The sequence below is a fragment of the Phalacrocorax aristotelis genome, chromosome 5 (genome assembly GCF_949628215.1).
Source record: "Phalacrocorax aristotelis chromosome 5, bGulAri2.1, whole genome shotgun sequence".
In the NCBI taxonomy this organism is placed as follows: Eukaryota; Metazoa; Chordata; class Aves; order Suliformes; family Phalacrocoracidae; genus Phalacrocorax; species Phalacrocorax aristotelis.
In genome coordinates this window covers 51,156,380-51,174,066 of record NC_134280.1, presented here as the reverse complement: position 1 = coordinate 51,174,066, position 17,687 = coordinate 51,156,380, and the positions used below count along the sequence as shown (strand labels likewise).

The 17,687-nt window shown below is 45.7% G+C and overlaps 1 protein-coding gene across 2 annotated transcripts in view; it reads right to left on the bottom strand.

Moving 5' to 3' along the window:
- CRACR2B (calcium release activated channel regulator 2B) overlaps positions 1–17,687 on the bottom strand; it is a 48,912-nt gene that overhangs the window by 16,055 nt on the left and 15,170 nt on the right. For both annotated transcript variants that reach the window (XM_075094468.1, XM_075094469.1), the window contains exons 2-10: positions 12,391–12,646; positions 10,762–10,873; positions 7,810–7,981; positions 5,457–5,603; positions 5,070–5,160; positions 4,847–4,939; positions 1,529–1,716; positions 796–867; positions 316–370 (exon numbers count right to left, since the gene is read on the bottom strand). In XM_075094468.1, the coding sequence (XP_074950569.1) occupies positions 316–370; positions 796–867; positions 1,529–1,716; positions 4,847–4,939; positions 5,070–5,160; positions 5,457–5,603; positions 7,810–7,981; positions 10,762–10,873; positions 12,391–12,603 (1,143 nt within the window). In that variant the 5' untranslated portion in view covers positions 12,604–12,646. The remainder of the gene's footprint in view (positions 1–315; positions 371–795; positions 868–1,528; positions 1,717–4,846; positions 4,940–5,069; positions 5,161–5,456; positions 5,604–7,809; positions 7,982–10,761; positions 10,874–12,390; positions 12,647–17,687) is intronic.

Genomic DNA, 17,687 nt, shown 5'->3' with positions numbered 1-17,687 from the left:
GCCCAGTGCCTGTCACAACACACAGACCCCATGTGTGCAGCAGACAGCACCCACTGCAGCCCTGCACAGGGCTGTGTGACAGTCACAAGCTAGCACGCCTTGGGTTAAACCCAGGCAGTTGACAACAGCAACCAGCAGAGATCGTCTCTAGCGTGGGCAGAGAGGTGCTGTGAAGTCTGTATTAAGCACCACACCAGGCCTTGAGAGCTCAGGTCATTGTCCCCCGTGGAAATGACAGGCCCCGGAGTGGTGACAGCAACAGCAGTGGATGAAAGTAGAGTGGCTGGGAATTAGGTTTTTCTTTCTTAGACTAACCAGCTTCTTGGCTTCAAAAGCATCTCGTTCATCTCGAAGTTTCTTGTTCATCTCTCTGCTCCAAAGGAAGACACAAGAGAGACACAACGAAGCACACATTAAAAACGGAGTGAAGACCAACATTTGAAAGCTAGGACAGAAAGGAAGCTTGGGACACAGGTAAAGATGTTATTTATTGCTGGACATACTGGCATTTCCATGTATCCCAGCTCAGGTAACGGGCTCCACATGGCCCCCTTGGCCAGCAGGAAATACTAAATTCCTCTAGTGGAGGGATTATTTGGTGAAATAACGCAGCCTGTACTCTGCCAGAGCTGGGCAGATTGCACAACTCTCTCTGGACCTAGAAAAAAAAGCAGTGTCTGACCACTGCTTTAATACACTCCCATAGCTTTCTGTGGAAGAAATGAGCACAGTGCTGAAACCTCAGCCCCTTATGTGCACAAAAGCTCAGCATCTCCCCCCCAACCCTGTTCTTACCTGAGGAGCTCCAGCTGCCGAAGGAGGCTCTGTTTCTCTTTCTGCATGTTCTTGGAGACTCTAAACACATCCCTGGGCAAAGGGGATTTTAAAAGGGGAAATAAGTTAATGGGAGAGGAACTACAAAGATCCCTTTCTCGGGAGCACTCATGGTATTCTCAAAGATAAGGGCCTGCTCTATGCTAGGAGGATTCAGGGGAAGCAGCACTGCATGGGAGCTAGGATGGTTGGGTTGCACCTCAGCTCTCCTGCTCACCTCCAGTGTGAGGGCAGGCATTTTCTCCTTTCACACTCCAGTTTCCTCATCAGCTAGAGATGGGAAGGATGATCACTGTCATCTGGATCTGAAACATCCTGATGCTTCAGCTACATATTATTAGATTAAGCCCAGAAACAGGAACAGTAGTGATTAGAAGAGGATTTGTAGGGACTTTACAGAGGCGATGGTGACATGGAAAATACATGGAGAAGCCGCCCCTTTAGGCTGAGGAACATCTATATTTTTTATAGTGCTTTTATAGCCAAATATCAATGGCAGGTGGGAGGTAGCAGTGCCATTCCCTGTTTAGGCTCAGAAGACCAGTAGGATGTTACTTCTTTTCCTCAAGAAGAGACAGGCAATCCTCTGATGAGACCAAGGCTTCTAATCAGAGATCCTTATTCTTTAACTTGCCACCCCTTCCTCATCTGCCTGGGTCCCTGCCCTGAGACCCCCTTCTCTGCCCAGTCCTACCTGTCCTTCTGCTCTTGCTCAAGCTGAGCCTGTTTCTGGAGCTTCTGTAATTGCCCCTTCACCGCCTCCAGCTCCCATTTGCTTTTCTCCAGCTCTTCCAAGAGGTTTTCATTCAGGTGCCGGAGCCTTTCATTCTGCACACGGGTCTCCAGCTGCTCTGAGTTCAGAGACTGTAGCTGATGTTCCAGCTGCAATGGGAGAAGAGGAGGATGGGTTAAACACAGAGAGGAAGAGTTTTGTGCTACAATCATGCCTGTAAAAACAGGCTGAAAAAGCAGATGTAAACAACGAGCAGGAAGGGAGGTAAACACAACTTAGGTCTACAGGACTGTCAGCAGCATCAGGAAGGTGAATTGGAAGCAATTATTTCTCATCATGCCAACACTGGGGAGCAAGCAATGCAATTAGTCAGGCATAGCTGAGGAAGTTCTTCTGGCAGCATGAGGAGCTTGCTGCTATCAGGCATTGCAGAAATCAGAGTGCAAACGAGGGTCAAAGGAGGCCTGGGCAGAAACAGGTCTGTCTGTCTGGACTTAATGAGCACACTTGTTGAAATGCACCCTCTAGTTTGGGGGCTTCTTGAGCGCATGGCAGCTGAAAGAGGAATATATTGAGGTGCTAGGGGAATCTCACACTACATCTACAAAGTCAAGTGATTGGGTAGCCTTTACTACTCTTGGAGATGGGACCTCAGGCTAGAGATGTTGTTAAATGCCACTGGGGCACCGTTGCACTCTAGACAGCACCAGACCCCAGCACAACTAAAAAGCCTGATTTGGGAAGTTCAAAGACAGCTGTCATGTATTCAACCAGTGATGTGATTCCTCACAAATGGATGGTGTAGTGTGGGAAAGAGTCGAAGAGAGATACAGCAGTCAGACCCACCCATCTCAGATGACAAGTAGGGCATCTTGAGAAGGATCATACTGACACTTCAGTATCTAGCCAGCCATACCAGCTAACCAGGGCCCTCTGCTGAAGCTGGTGCTACACCGGAATTGTGGTAGCCATCTGGGAACTTGCAACCAGAAGGGAGCACCAGGAACCAGTTCTGACCGCTGTAGTAGGTGGCAGAGTCAGCCTCCACAGGGTTCAAGGCTAGGTGGCGGTTTTAAAGACAACAGCACAAGCAGAATACTGGACAGGAGATCACATTTCCTAAAAGTTCCCAAAAGTTTTGAGCACAGAGACAAGGTTAGCCCTTTAAATACCACATCTGACAACTTCTTGCCACTTAGAAAGTTAGGCAAGTACACAGAGAGATGTGATCTCACCACAGAGCAGGGACTTTTGTGGAAACCCATTTATACCTTCAGCCTGCCTTTTCTGTACCTTCAGAAAGACTCACAAAGGGAAAGTAAAGCAGCGCACTGTGGCACAAGATAAAGTCCTTTTTTCCTTGCTACCCTGCTCTCTGCCAGCACAGACATACAACAGTCATGAGAAGGAGTGAACAGAGCTGACCTTCCCTAGGTTCCTTGAAACAAGCCCCACATCTCTCCCCACTGAGGCTACAGACACAAGTCACACCCAGGTTTGTCTGGAGCCTTCCAGTCCTTTGGACATCAGGGAAAATTTGAACATGACCACATGATGGGCAGTGGAGTTGAGACTAAAAGAGCAACTGCTGCTCACAGCCTTTGGATCTTTCAGTAAGCCAGAGGACAGGCTTTAAGTAAGCATCTGCCCTCCCTAAGAGGTGTCTATCACACACAACGCTCCCATTTATGTTGTACTTGTATGTATGTACTTTTATGTATGTTGTCTGTACTTGGAAGCAATACCGTAGAGCAGCACAATCGCAACACCGGACTTACGCCACAAGAGGGACCTGATTACCCACATAGCTTACTACAAGCCTCAGGGCTAAGAGCATCAGAAATGAGCCTTCAAGTAAGAATAAGTGTCCATGTAGCCCAGTGCTCTGCCTTGACCCATAGCAAGAGGAGATGCTACCTAGGAAGAGCATGCCTGGGCACCTAAATATGGTCGATTCCCTTCATACACCCCCCAGCATCTATGGTCCCTGGACTAGAGATGTTAGAGGCCCCATCCCTGACCATTACTCCTTTCAAAAGATTTACAAACATGTTGTCCATTTGTTTGTCCAATTGTTTTTGAACTGCTGATACTGCCTGTCTCCTGTGACAAGAAGCCCAGTAAAGAAGTATGTTCTTCTAAATCAAATTCATACTGGTCTCACTGAGTGTCCCTCACCTCTGCTGTTGCAGGATTTAGGGAATAACAGTTCTATGTGGACCTTATCCACCACCTTCCCGAGTCCATAAAGCTCACTTATATCTTCCCTCAGTCTCCTCCTCTCCAAAATGACATTTAAGCTTTCCAAGTTTTTCTTCCTAAGGCAGATGCTCCATTTCCCTAATCATATTAGTTCTCTGTACCTTCACACTCAAGGAGGACACAGTGGAGTTAGAGGAGACCAGAATTGCACACACCAATTGAGGCACATCAAGGGTGTGGGCAGCAGGAAAATTACATCCTCTGTTTTATTCTCAATATCCTTCCTGATGGCACCTAAGTCTTGCTGGTTTATCCAGCTGCTGCACAATGAGCTGATGATTTCAGAGAAGTGCTGTTTCATCCACAGACAGGTGGTACTTGGGGGCATCCAACTTGGATACCCCCAGTCGCCAACATCTTACAGGTACCTCCCATGACTTGTTTCTGTGGTGGTCATGTCTCAGTTCTTCAGACAAAAAGGAAAATGACATCCAGAATGGACCATCCCATACAAATGTCTGTCCATGCCAGGGACAGCAGACTAAAGGAAAATTTCTGCTTTGATCTTGTCTGTGACTGATTAATCAGTATGTCATTAGGTGCTGAAATGCAAATATACAGTACATACAGCTCTACACATCACAGAACTGTTCACTCTGGGTTATTTTGGAGCAGCCAGAAGACAGAAACTAGAGAAATTTAGTGCTTGTATATTCACATACAGCTTTCTTACACACCACAAAAGGCTCCAAACTCACAACTTCCAAATTTTTACCCTGTCTTCCTTGCCAGGTAGTTATTGTACAACTGATAGGAAGATTGTGCCAAGAGAAAACAAAGCAGATAAGAAAATGCATGGACAAAACATTCACAGGAAGACGTTACAGTTGAAGACAATCCAATCACTTTACAAACCACTTCAACACCTTCAGAGGCAGGAGACAACTAGACTAGCTAGTACTAGATTAGCTAATACCAACCCTCAGCAGATGAAAACCACTCTCAGTCAGAAAAAGCCTTAGCAGAAAGACAGTAGAAGAGGACGTACTTATTTAGAAAGCATTTGGATCCTGTTACCTTCTTCTGCCGGTAGATTATTTTCTCGAGCTCCTGCTCTTTGCTGCGCAGTTCCTTGTGGAGCAGGTTACTCCTGTCATGTCTCAGTGCTTCCTGAAGAGGTAAAGACACACAGCTGTGCATATAACACTGACTATGGTAAGAGCTGTTCCTTGTCCAGATGAGCCACCACCTCTGCTTCAGACCAGAGAAAGTTTGAATTCAGCCAAAAATGATTAGGTACCTGGCAGATCAACCTCTCCCTTTCTGCTTTGATCTGTTGCTCCATTTCTTCATAAAGGCACCTGACTTCTCGGTCATGGTCCGTCTCCTTCCTACAAAAGGCAGGGTGGACACAGGTAAGGAGAGAGAAAGAGAATACAGACAGAAAACAGGAGAGGAGGGTGGAAACATATTTCCACTAACATCTGTGTGGCATCAAGTGGGATTTTAACCAGGCCAAATGTTATGGGTGGGCACCCACGCAAAACAAACCCATGGGGATCAGATCAAGATAAAGAGTCATTTTATTATATCTCTGTGTCCTGTAACCCAGCCTCTCCTTGCATTTGAGGCAGCATCCAAGCATCAGCTGGTTCCTGACAGCAAACGACCATGATGTTCTCCTTACCGCTTCAATGCCTGTTCCATAGACTCCTTCTCATCATTCACCTCTTTTATATATGATGAAACACGCAACAGAAACTCTTCAAAATTGGATAAGAGCTCCGGACGCTCCTTTCGTAGCCGAGTCCAGAGCTCCCGAATTCCATGTGGACTACAGCAAGCATACAAGAGAGAAGGAAAGCAAATGAGTTTGTGTCGTCTTATGGACTGTTATTCCAACTCCAACATGCACTCAGGACAGACAAACTGCCCTCCTCCTGTGAGGACCTCCATTACACCGTCATGACAAAGAGGGAAGTTTGTCAGTGATGGAGCTTGCACGTGGAGTGACATCTACTGCAAGGTTAAAATAAAGGAAGTTGTCTGAAAGAGGAAAAGAAAAGTCCTCTGGGAAGAAACCTGGAATGAGTCTTTTTCAAGTATTCAGCAATAACACATCTGGTGTCTAAACCAAGACTTGAAGAGATGAACACTCAGCAAATTTGCTGTAAGCTAAGGTCAAGCAGCAAATTGTCATAGCCCAGGGATTTTAGCACACAACACATAGGTTTTGTTCTCACCCTGGGACCATACTGGTGGATGCTACTGTCCTTGTTATTTATTTACTTTACAGGTTTGGAATCTGAGGCACAAACAAAAGAAGCAGTTTTGTCCAGGTGTCACACCAGGGTAATAATGGAGGAAGCCCTGGAAACCCAAAGTCATGTTTTTCTGAACCTGCAATAATGATTACACTGTTTTGGCATTTAATTCATCACAACTTGAACACAGCACTTATAAACTTACTCTTTCCTAAAGAGTCTTATAAGCCTGCAGATATCACTTCATGCTTCTTTTTGGAGAAGAGCTTTTTATTATTTTTTTTAATATTTAAAAAAAATCCATGCAGTACTTTGGAGGAACTGCCTTGAAATGTACAGAATTATACCTATAGACATTGTCCAAATAGATATTTTAGTTTGTCTATGTATTTGTCTCCCTTAACACTCTTTGTGAAACAGCAAAAAAAAAACAAACCCTGAAAGCTCTTGATTCCCCCTACTCCATTGCATGACAGCCTCCTTTTCTGTCCCAAGTTGAAAAACTTACTACCACTTCATCAAAACTTCGTGGTTTAGATAACAGAACATATTGAGTCCCGTTAATAAACAAAGCCATTTATTTCTAGCAGAAACAGTGAAGAGTTCAGATTCCTGCTCTGACCCCAATTAGCTTCAGTTTTATATTATTTCTTCACAGCAGCTGGCTTGGCACAAAGGCATGACATGACTGAACTCATTGCATAAAACTGCAAGTAAGTTGTCAAAATAAAACACAGGATAATTCCACTTTAAGACTTGATGCTTCTTAAAGGAGAGTTATAAATAGCAGAGGCTATTTTTCCAGAACAGTAATATGGCCTTTCACAGTGTCATTCCATTATTTGAGGCGTAAGAGCTTTCCAGAATTTTTCAGGACAGGAGAAGTCGTTTAGCATTAAATGAAACATGCAGGTTTCTTTCTCACAATGTAAATGAGACAAAAAAAATGTTTCATGACAGATGCACCTCTGAAAGCAGCAAACTCCTTCACTCTCAGCTTCTGTCTCCAATCCTGCGTGTCTCCTGCCCCTGCCTGGGCTGCTCCCTGCAAATTGGCAGCACTGTTGGACTATGATGCCTGAAAAGAAGGGCTGCCACAGATGCTGTTGGGGACCCCAGCCCCAGCAGATGTGCATCTGTAAGAACCAGTTATGCATAATGTTTCACTTGAGAAGGCCCTTAAAAAAAGGCTGGATGACACTGGGACCAGCAAACTCTACTGGGGCTACATGCAAGGGCATTAATATCAAATTTCAAGGCTCAGGTGAGCACCCCTTGCCCAGTTTAGCCTTTCACACTCTTCAAGATCAGCCCAGTCCAAAACAGCCCCTTAAGCACAGACCTTTCACAGACACTCTTAGAACTAAGACTGTCTGAACATACATGAACAGTCACCCGTTGTTCTGGAACAGATGGTACCTTCATCTTCCTTACCTTGTCTAACCCTCACATGCTTCTTTTCATGTGCTGTGTGTGGATGGGCTTCCACGCCACCAACTGCTACATTTTACAGCTGTGTCATGAACTCTAGTTTGGGAAACTCTTTGCAGAAAGCATGGCACTAAAAGTAATTGTAAACTGATGAGAAAACCCAGACTTCACTGCATTTGTTACCACGCATATGAAAACTCAAGACAGCGGTACAGAAAGCCCAAGCAGTGCTTCAGAGAGCAAAGCAGCTCAGTTCACTACTTTGGCCTTTGCTGGTACTTTGAAGTTTTACTATTGCAAGATCAAAACAGGGTAGAAGTAACGCCATGCAACTGCCCTACTTACTCTTCAAACATGTGGGCTGCTTCGAGCTGCTCCATCATGGAACAGAATCGCTTCTCTTCATCATCATCTGCCGGGTCCAAGTCATCTGACCAGCCTGACTCAAAGGTCTCCTCTTGTCTGGAGTGATCCATTCTCCCAGCCCCTTGACACAGTTCAATCCCTATTAACTTTCCTGGTGTGAGGAGAAGGGAAGAAGAAGAAAAGTAAAATTGGACGTCATTTAATAAGCTGCTATTTAAATGGCAGCCTAACAGAGGTCCATGAGAAGCTACCTGCACACTGCTGGTGTAGAATACAGCTTGTGGTCAGAAAAGACCCTCTGTTCTGATGTCCTGAGTGATGTCAGCATCCAGTTTGCAATGCTGGGACTGAAACTGGCTCCCAGGCCAACAGCAGGCTGCTAGGGCTCTGCTCACATCTGCATGAAGATGACCTACCACTCACAGCCTTGGATTCTCAGCATGTGAAGCATGCAGCATCAGGTCACTTCACGCCCATGGCGTGGCACTGTGGGTTCAGTTGCTGGTGATCCCACAGCTTCCTCTGGGACTACAAGCCTTGCACTGAATAGCACCATGCCTTAGCCCCAGCTTAAAAGAAGATGTGAGGAGGTGACCGTTACGCTTCCCTTCTCATGTGCTACGTCAGTTCTGATTCAAGTGCTATGGGACAAGGACCACCTCTTGCTAGGATTGCGTAGAGTGTCTGAGAAAAATTAACTTAGCCTCTGAACACCCCTTCCTCCCCCATCCCACGTATGGATGGCTTCCAGCTATCTGGTCCCTGTTTCATGCTGAGACACTAATGCCATGGAAACTTCATGCTCTGCAAGGCATGTGACAAATACTGGTGCTGGGAACAAACTCTTCTCAAAGAAACAAATCAAGCAATCCTATCCAAACGCAAGCCCCCATCCTGTATACAGAGGTCAGACCTCCGTTAGCAGCTACTCTTCTTTTCCAAAACATATCTGCTTGGTTCAAAAGGCAGAAATTACATTCCAGCTACAGGGCCAGGAGCCAAGGATGTTCAGAGCACAGATGAGAACATGAAGCTGCTCTAAGAGGAAAAATATCCACTATTTACGTACCTTGAAGTCACTTAACTCAGCTGCTTAGCTCTCTATGTCCAGAACACAACTGCTTCTCTCCTGCTCTTAAAACGTGCTGTAAAAAAACTTGAAGTGTGGAGATACAGGCCCTACTCAGCTTAAAACCTGAGGCTTGCACAGTTAATTAAGGAGATAGTCTTAGATTAGGCACTTTGGATGTCTACTTTAAAGGAAGAGTCATTATCCCTCATTATGTCTCTTTTACAGCGGGGAAAATTGAGGTAGAGAATGATCTGAAGATTGTTTTGACATCCTAGATGGATCTCAGATTGCTTTAAATTGAACATTTCAAAGGTATGCTCCTTTGTCAGTTGTACAGATGCACCCTGTAACCTCTCAGAGGCCATGCAAGGAACCCTCTCAAGAAGCAGAGTTGATTGCAGCTTGAATCACTTCCCTTGATTTCCCCTCTGCACACTCCAGAGGAAGACAGGAATATGGCAGGCCAAACTCTTGAGTTAGGGGCAAAGTCTGAAAAGGATTCCAATGAAGCCAGACAAAGAATAACCATAAAGAAAAGAAATGCAGAAATGAAGTGTTTTGGCTAGACCGGAGCAAGTCCCACAGAGCCAGGCTACCAACACAGGGTAGTACGTGACAACTGGTGGCTGACACAAAGAAAATCTTGCCGACCTCTGCCAGCAATGGCACTGAGGCAGGTACCCTCATGATGTCCATCTATGGCTATGGCTGGGACAAATGGCTCAATGAGATTTGGGAATAACCAAGCCATAACACAGAGGACACTGTGCCCAAGGTGCCCAAATGGCACCCATTCACCTTCTACACAGCACCAGGCAGGAAAGCCAACACTCCTGAGATGACTCTTGTTTCTGGCAAATGCAGCAGAACCAGCCAACAAGGCTTCAGCCACAGGCAGGGACACAAGGCAGAAACAGGACATAGTCAGCAGGCACTCAGTGGGTTACATTCCCAGAACAGGCTAGCCAAAGACACAGCTTTCCATGTTTTCTCTGAGGAAATCTCTACAGCTTCTCCCTTCAGGGCTGGCTGTTTCTAGCCATTCAAGTTGAAGCACTAAAAATATCCCCCCTCCAAGTTGTGAGAAAGCCATGAGCAACCACAATATGAGCAATCAGGACACCACAACTCAAGAGCCTCCTCAATCACTTCTGAAAACCCTAGACCACCTGTGTTCACTTGCTTTGACCTGATCCCATTAACACATCTACATGTCCAAGGAAGGTGCTAAGAGGGTGCAGATTTTCTGAAAGCTTACAACCAGCTAAGGCAAGTAAGCACCCACAGCAAAGGTTATTAGTGCTATGGTCGTTTGTCTTCCTTAACACCTCTTGCATTGCTTGTGCTGCTGGATGACGACTCTGGTATAGGATTAGCATTCTCCTAGTGTTTTTAAAAGGCAACAGCAAGAGGAAAACAAAAGCTCATTTCCCAGTGTGCTAGCCTACTGACAGGACTCCTTATATCCTTGAACAGCACTGCATAAACCATATGGAGACAATTGCCAAGAGGCATATTTCTGTCCCCTCATCCAACGAGGGTCCTTATCCAGACGAACAACTGTGGATCACAAGCCAGATACAGGCTGCAGTATGTACTGTCTCCAGCAGGAGGTGTTCAGAAGCTGGCTCTACCAGGTTCTCAGGTAAGAGTTTTGGCAGAAGGCAACACAAAGCCTCAGGAAGGGGGATAGCAGTATTGCACACACACCTTCTCCAATTATATTCACATAAGCGTGGGGTATTGCACTGCATAGCTGGTACAGCTTCAGCAGAACCACTGCACTTTATTTCTTACCAACACAAAACATCATGTCACAGGTGGGCTTTTTTCTTCCTGTGCCTCTCTGCAGTCCTTACCTAGTCCCATACTGAACTCCACAGGCGTCAAGTATCCATTATTGTTCTGTTCCAAGCTGTCAAAAACAGTCTCCAGCTGTTCAAGGGTTAGAGGGAGTTCACTCTGGAGCCGCTGCAGAGACAAAAGAATGCACAAAATTAAGACGTGACTTAAGTCTTCTCTGTGACTAGCTCCTGTCCCTGCTGTCCTCAGCTTTGGCCTGTAGCCATGTGCTCTTTCAGCACTGCATCCTGTCTGGATGCAACAGCCTGCCAGTACAGCTGACTGATGACAAATGTCTGTTTGGACCCACTGATACAGCAATGCTTTCCATTACTGGATGATTCAGACAGGATTGCAGAGAGGGAGCTTCAGCTTATTTTGTTTGGAGGGAGCTTAACCATCTTCCTTCCCCCACCTCAGAACCACTGCCTCTAGTACACTGCCTGCCTCTCCCCACCTGTGCCCAAGCCCTGCCCAAAGGTAGCTGCCCCCGGAGCACTGCCAGCTTCCTGTGACCACTGCTGCTCCCCAGAGAGCTCTCTACGGCCACATCAGGTACCAGCTGCATCTCTTTGGGCAGAGAAGGGGGACAGACTTGTGGGTGTCTGGATTCAGTTCCCATCTCTCGCAGGAAATCTTGCGGATCATAAACAAAACATTCAGTCCACAACAGAGAGATAGCTTTCTTCTGTCATCTTCTGCCTGTTGGGACCGTATCACTATTCCCACAGGAGAGACAAGGAGCAGAGAGATTTCGCTTCATAATACGTGTGTAGAGCACCAAGTATGAAGGGGCACCCAAAGAAGCTTCCAAATAACAAGAGGTGTAGAATAAAACTTCATGACTGACTGTTAAACATGCAACTGCAGGTAAAGCTTAATAAATATTTATTAATGTAACTGTACAATATTAGGCCTCCCACAACCCAAAGTCAGTCAATAATTAAACCAGTATGGACCTGCCAAGTGTTAATTATAGACAGACGGACAGATGAGACAGAAGAAAAACAATCTGCATGTAACTTTCCAGATAAACCATTAACACAAAACTCAAAGACCTACAGAGATTCCGTTAACAAATACTGTTTTTAACAGAAAGCAGCAAAACACATTATTCTAGAGCAAAGTTATAGTTCAGGTCGAAAGTGAGTTTTTGAGATCAGGCTTTAGCTATGATTAAGACAGAAAAAGTAATACAGCTTTTTTTGTGAAGAGGTTGGTGGATTTTTTTGTTGTTGTTGACTGTGTTTTGGGGGGGGAAAGGTTGTTTTGTTTGTTATGTGTGTTTTTTTTTTTTTAATAAAACCGAAGATTCCTGCCCCCAGATTTCCCATCCACTGCACGCTTAATTTTGTAGGAACTGTTGCATGTTGCAATTTTTTTTTTTATTTTATGCATTCCTTAAAAATTTGGAATTGCGGTCACACTTGTCCCAGGAATTCCCTGGAGGTCCAAGCCCTCCTGGGATTTTTGGTTCCTAGCAGATGGCTGTGGTAGAGTTTGGGTCCCAGAAATCTGAATGAGATGGAGCCCATGTGTACACCCACACTTGCCAAAAGTAAAGACATGCCACATTCTCCCCTCTTCTGCCACCCATGAATTTACGGTTCTTCGCAGGAAATGGGAAGGATTTTTTTTCCCCTCACCTGCATGTCCACCTTGGTAATAAAACCCTTCTTGTCCTTATCACACAGCTGGAAGAGCTCCCTTGCCTTCTTGAGCATCTCCACCTGCACATCTTCCAATTCACTCATTTGGCTGGAAGGAGAAGCACCAGGAGCTACCCCATCCTCCTCATCCCCTTCCTCTTCTCCTTCCCAGTGGATGTATCCCAAGAGTGCTCCCCTCTGGTTCTCCATCTTCTCAAAGTCTTTTTCCCCAGGGCCAGGGCAAATGGAAGAGCTGCAGGGCAGGAAACACAGAAATCCCAGTCAAACGTGACCCTCCACTTCCACCCCACACGCCATCTAGTTTTATGCCTTGTTGCTTTGAAATAACAATATTCAGCATCCATATCTGTTACCGAGGGGAGGACGGGGGAAGACAGACAGTGTGCAGAGCTTGTATCAAAGGTACACACCACACATAGGTACACACCATACACAACATGGGCATAACCAAGCCTACCGCACAGCTGTAACCCTCCACACTGCGATGGGCTCCAGACCCTACACCAAGCAACGATGCTCTTTTGCCATCTCTCCTCCTCTGGCTCAGACCCACAGGGCAGAGTTATCTGCTAGTGAAAGTCAGGTGCCATGGGAAGGTTTCAGCAAAGTTGAGAGGGTAGGTAGGGAATATTAAAGCGTGCAGGTAAATCTGCATGGGAGCACAGACATAGTCCCACATTAGCTGAGACAGGGAGCTCAAACACCACGAGCAAGGTCAGACCCAGCTCTTGCACAGCTGCCTGGATGCCCTGACCAGTATGCTTCTCTCTGGTCCTGGTTCCTCTGGTAATAATAGGTGCTCTTCCTCCTCCTGTTGATTTTCTGCACCACCTTTGAATACCAAACCTTCATCGTAACTGCAAGAACCCAGAGGGGGATGAAGGCAGAGGAAGATCTATGCAAGTGACAGAGAAGACAGAAGAAGGAATGTCTCTCCCAGCCCTCTGCCACCCAGGTCCCCTGGCTGGCTTTCTATCTCTGACATTTTCTTGTTAACCCTTCCCAAATAGTAACTCCATCTCCTTTCACATTATTACAGCACAAAGAAAGGTCAGACAATTCCTACACTGGGAAAAATTTAATAAGTTGGGCACTCCTGTCCCTCTTGCCTCCCAGCCTCTGTTTTGAGAGCTCATAAGCTGCCAAAACAGTATTTTAATCTGAAATGTTCACCTTTATAGGAAGGAAACCACAAGTTTATGGAGACATTTCAGAGGCCAAAGAAAATAATTCCCATTATTTACAAGTACCTAAAACAAAAGGGCTAGGAATGAGAGCACTCCTTTACGCACAGCACTGACTATAAAGATGCGTACAATACATCCCTACCCCACCCCACTTTCTGATTTACTGATGCCATGTAACACTCTCCAGCTTTTCATCAGCAGCACCACCACATTTTTTAAGCCTTGTTGCACTGACTGCTTTAGACTTCTGCAGATTTGTGTTCTGCATTACAAGGCAGAAGTGAGCTGCGCAAGCAGGCTGAGAGCAGATTTAACAGTACTAGACAAAGAGGGTTTGAAGGTTGGTTTGGTTGTTTTTTTTTTTAGTCCGAGAAATTAAAAGCCACATATAGATGCCGTGATAGCAAACAAGTTAATTCTGTTTGCTCTCTTAGTACAATGGGAGGATAAAGAACATGATGGCCAGGAAGAACGTCACATGTGAGAACTATATGAAGCTGACACAAAGGAGAAGGCAATTATGTACCACACTATGTGACTCCATTTATTACTGCTGGTTTATGAGCCAGAGGATGGTTCTGCTTCAAAGAACAAGCAGAACGCTTCACTCCCCCCTTCAAATCAGGGTTTTTTCAGGGCACCTCCACTTAGTGTTACTTGAGAAAATACTTATTTGAAACTCTGCAGAAAACTACCTATAAATGGGTAGCCTTAGATGTTTCTGGTTAAGTAGACATCCCTGGAAAGCAACAGACACAGAGCTGGCCACAAACTTTGGGCAACACTGCAAAGGAAAGGAGGGAAGAAAGCATGAAAAGCAAGAAGACAGGGTGTCCTTCTTGCTCTTTTTCAAACAAAGCCTCCTACGGAGATTTGTTTGTGTTATGGAGGCAACAAAGCAAAATCTGGAGACAAAAGCTTGATTCTATGCATTAGCTGGATAGTCAACTTGCTTCTGGCTGCAAGTCTCTATGTGTTAGTAGTAAAGAGTCCAGAAAGAACCCCAGCTTACTTTCACGTTACAGTGAAAGTTGCAAATCTGGCTTTGAAAGAAAAAAAAAAAACAACCAAAACACACCAAAATATCTTATGCTGCATAGATTTTACAGGTGATTACAGTGAGGAATCACACTGCCACACTAATGAATGATAATTATTGGCTGCTACCGGCCACCTTGCTGAAGCTTTTTGTCAGACCGTTTCCTTCTGCAGAGAGTCTCAGCACAAACAGCACCCTGTACCAGACAGTGAGTGAAGGCAGCAGCAGAGGAAGAAACAAAATGGGAGTTCAAAGCAAAAGCCATGACAGGATTGCAGAGATCAGCCAGAATAAGAAAAAGTGCAAATCAGAAATGTTTTCTGAAACATTCCTCTATCTGCCTAAGAGACACTGAGGTCCCCAGAAGTAAAGAACTTTCTTGTTAGCAGCCTCATCACTTCTATTTCAAAAGCCAGAGCAGCCCACACAGTCAACATCTACCCAGCTCTGCTGCAGCAAACAAAAGATTATACAAGGAGGGTGTTCTGTTCTCTCTCAGAGAGATATTGCAAGCTGAAATTGGACCCATTACATCACTACCTCTAGCATCTCCTCATTTTGTCAAAAGCCTAGCTGTACTGTAGCTCCCAAACATTGGCTGAGCTAAAAGCCTCTTAATTAGAAGAGCTGGGAGCCTGACGTGGACAAGAGTCTGAAAGGATTTCACTCACATGTAAGAGCCCAAGCCCATTAATTCGAGGTTCAGTGTGCAGAATCTCTTGTTCAAGCTGCATCAAGCCAGATGTGGCTCTGTCAATGGCGAGACAGCACTTGTAGAGGAACAAAGCAGCAAATAAGAGAGAGCCCCAGTAAGCAAAATACACTGCAGTTCTGATGGACTTCTCTCCCAGAAGCCTTTGACTGAGAAGCTCTTCAGCTCCATCCGTGTTACTAAGGGCATTGCATGGCATAAATGAGAACAAGGCACAAAGCAGATCTGAGTCTAACAAGTGCTGTCACACATTCCCCAGTTACAGATCATCACTGCAAACTACTGGGAAGCAGATTCATCAGCAAGATGCAGAACATCACTGAAGGACAACTTTGAAGGAGGCTGAGGTCACTACAATACTAAAACTGGGGACTGCTACCCAAAAGAGGCCAGCAGAGCTGGCCTGGGTGCAGAAAGATCAGCTTGGGAAGAGCCATGCTTGCCTGACACAAGTGGAGAAGACAGAAGATTGGTATGGGCATATAATGCTTTTGGTCAGGGAAACCTGCCAGGGTCCCCCAGCAAGATGTAAGCCAAGACACCTCCAGTGACAAAGCCAAGGGTTGTTACCAAAACTTCCTGACAGGATTAATTTTTCCAGGTTCCTTCTGTCAGGACACAGTAGTCATTGAGCCAGCACAAGTTAAGAATTAGTTTCCACACCTAGCCTGGAGTCAGGACAATCTCTTCATCTTGGGCTGTTGATTTCCATCATAAGAACATCCACAAGGGGTCATGGCAGAGTTCATCTAGCCCAGCATCTTGCCCTCAATGGTGGCCGTGAATGGCTGGTGAGGGAAGAGTAACAGCAGGGCAAGCACAGAGAAGGCTTTCCAGAAGAGATCTGCAGCCCCTAGCCACTGCCAGCCTCGGGCAATTCCTGAGCCACCTGCTTCCTCCCTTGTCTTCCAAGACACTTGACCAGCCTCCCTTCAAATCGGTATGAAAACATTCACTGTTTACATAAACGTGCTGATAGAAATGGGGTACCTGCTGCAATCAGTGGGTGCTGACAAAGCTTCATGGGACTATTCCAGTTTTCTGGGTCACAGTTTGACCAGCACCCACTCCACAAGAGACGGAGTCCCACCTTCAGCTCAAACAAGTGCTTCCTGCCACTTTTACATCTGGGAACCATAACAGAAACCAACACCTGGGCCTGGGAGATCTACCAGGAAGAAGGAAGTGCCAGGGACACAGGGGCACCGATGGGCTCCAATCACCCTGGCAGCCTCAGTGTGCAATGCTCTTCTGCAGCCAGCTTTACCCCACGCCAGGTGTTTGGCTGCCTGTGCTCAAGGTCAGCTCTGATACTGCACAGTCCAGACCTGGGCAGTGTCCAACATCTGAACCACCTTATACAGAGCTCGAGAAAAAGCCAGTCTTCAGGACTCTGGATGATTGGTCCTGATGAGGACCTCTCCACTGAGATCCTCAATCTCTGTGGATTACACCAGATATCTCCTGCCACAGTGTGCACTGGAGCCCAGCAAGCAAAAATTCACCTGCTTCTGCAAGACAACTTTCCCACTGCCTGGAAAGCAAACACAGATCTTCTCAGACACAGCACAGAACAGGAAGTTAGACTGCCAGTAAAGACAGCTAACACCAGGTCTTGCATTTCTACATAGCAGTAACTCAGACCAGTCTTATGTGCATATTTTAACCACCTGAGGCATGAACTGCAGTTTGTCCTGTGCAAAGCTGTGCCAGAAAGTCAGCTGGATCCCGTGGGCATGGCGTTCTTAGTGGAAATCACAAGACCTGAATTTTAATCCTGACTCAGCTTGCCATATGGCCCTGGGTAAGTCACGTCACCTGCCTGTGCTTATAGATTGTCAGCTCCTCCAATTCGATTCTGGTGCTTGTGACAGCTGGAACTATTTTAAGACTTGGATCCCGGAGACTAATAATTATATGTGAAACTCAAGCATCAAAATAGTTTCAAAGCCTCAAAGCCGAAGAATGAAAAACTTGAACACAGAACTTGAAAAAACTGCAAATTTCGAAGCGAAGAGACCCAAGGTGCTTTTCCTGGAAAGGAGAGATACTAGTTTCATTTCAAGGTAGCATTACAGTGTCATGGTTTTCAATTTATTGTCTCAGAAAGCTTCCTGTTGTAGCAGTAAGTAGTGTTAAAGTGGTAAAGAAAAGTCATGGCTAAAATGCTATCAACAGCCAAGGCCTTATCTGTGTGACCATGACCACTGTGTGCACATGACAACTTTGGGTTTGGGGGTTTTTTTCCCCCCACAGCCTGATGACAAGGAGGAAAGGAAAGTGGGGAGCACAGCCAAATTTTCATCAACAGTTAACAAAGCAGGAAAAACTAAGC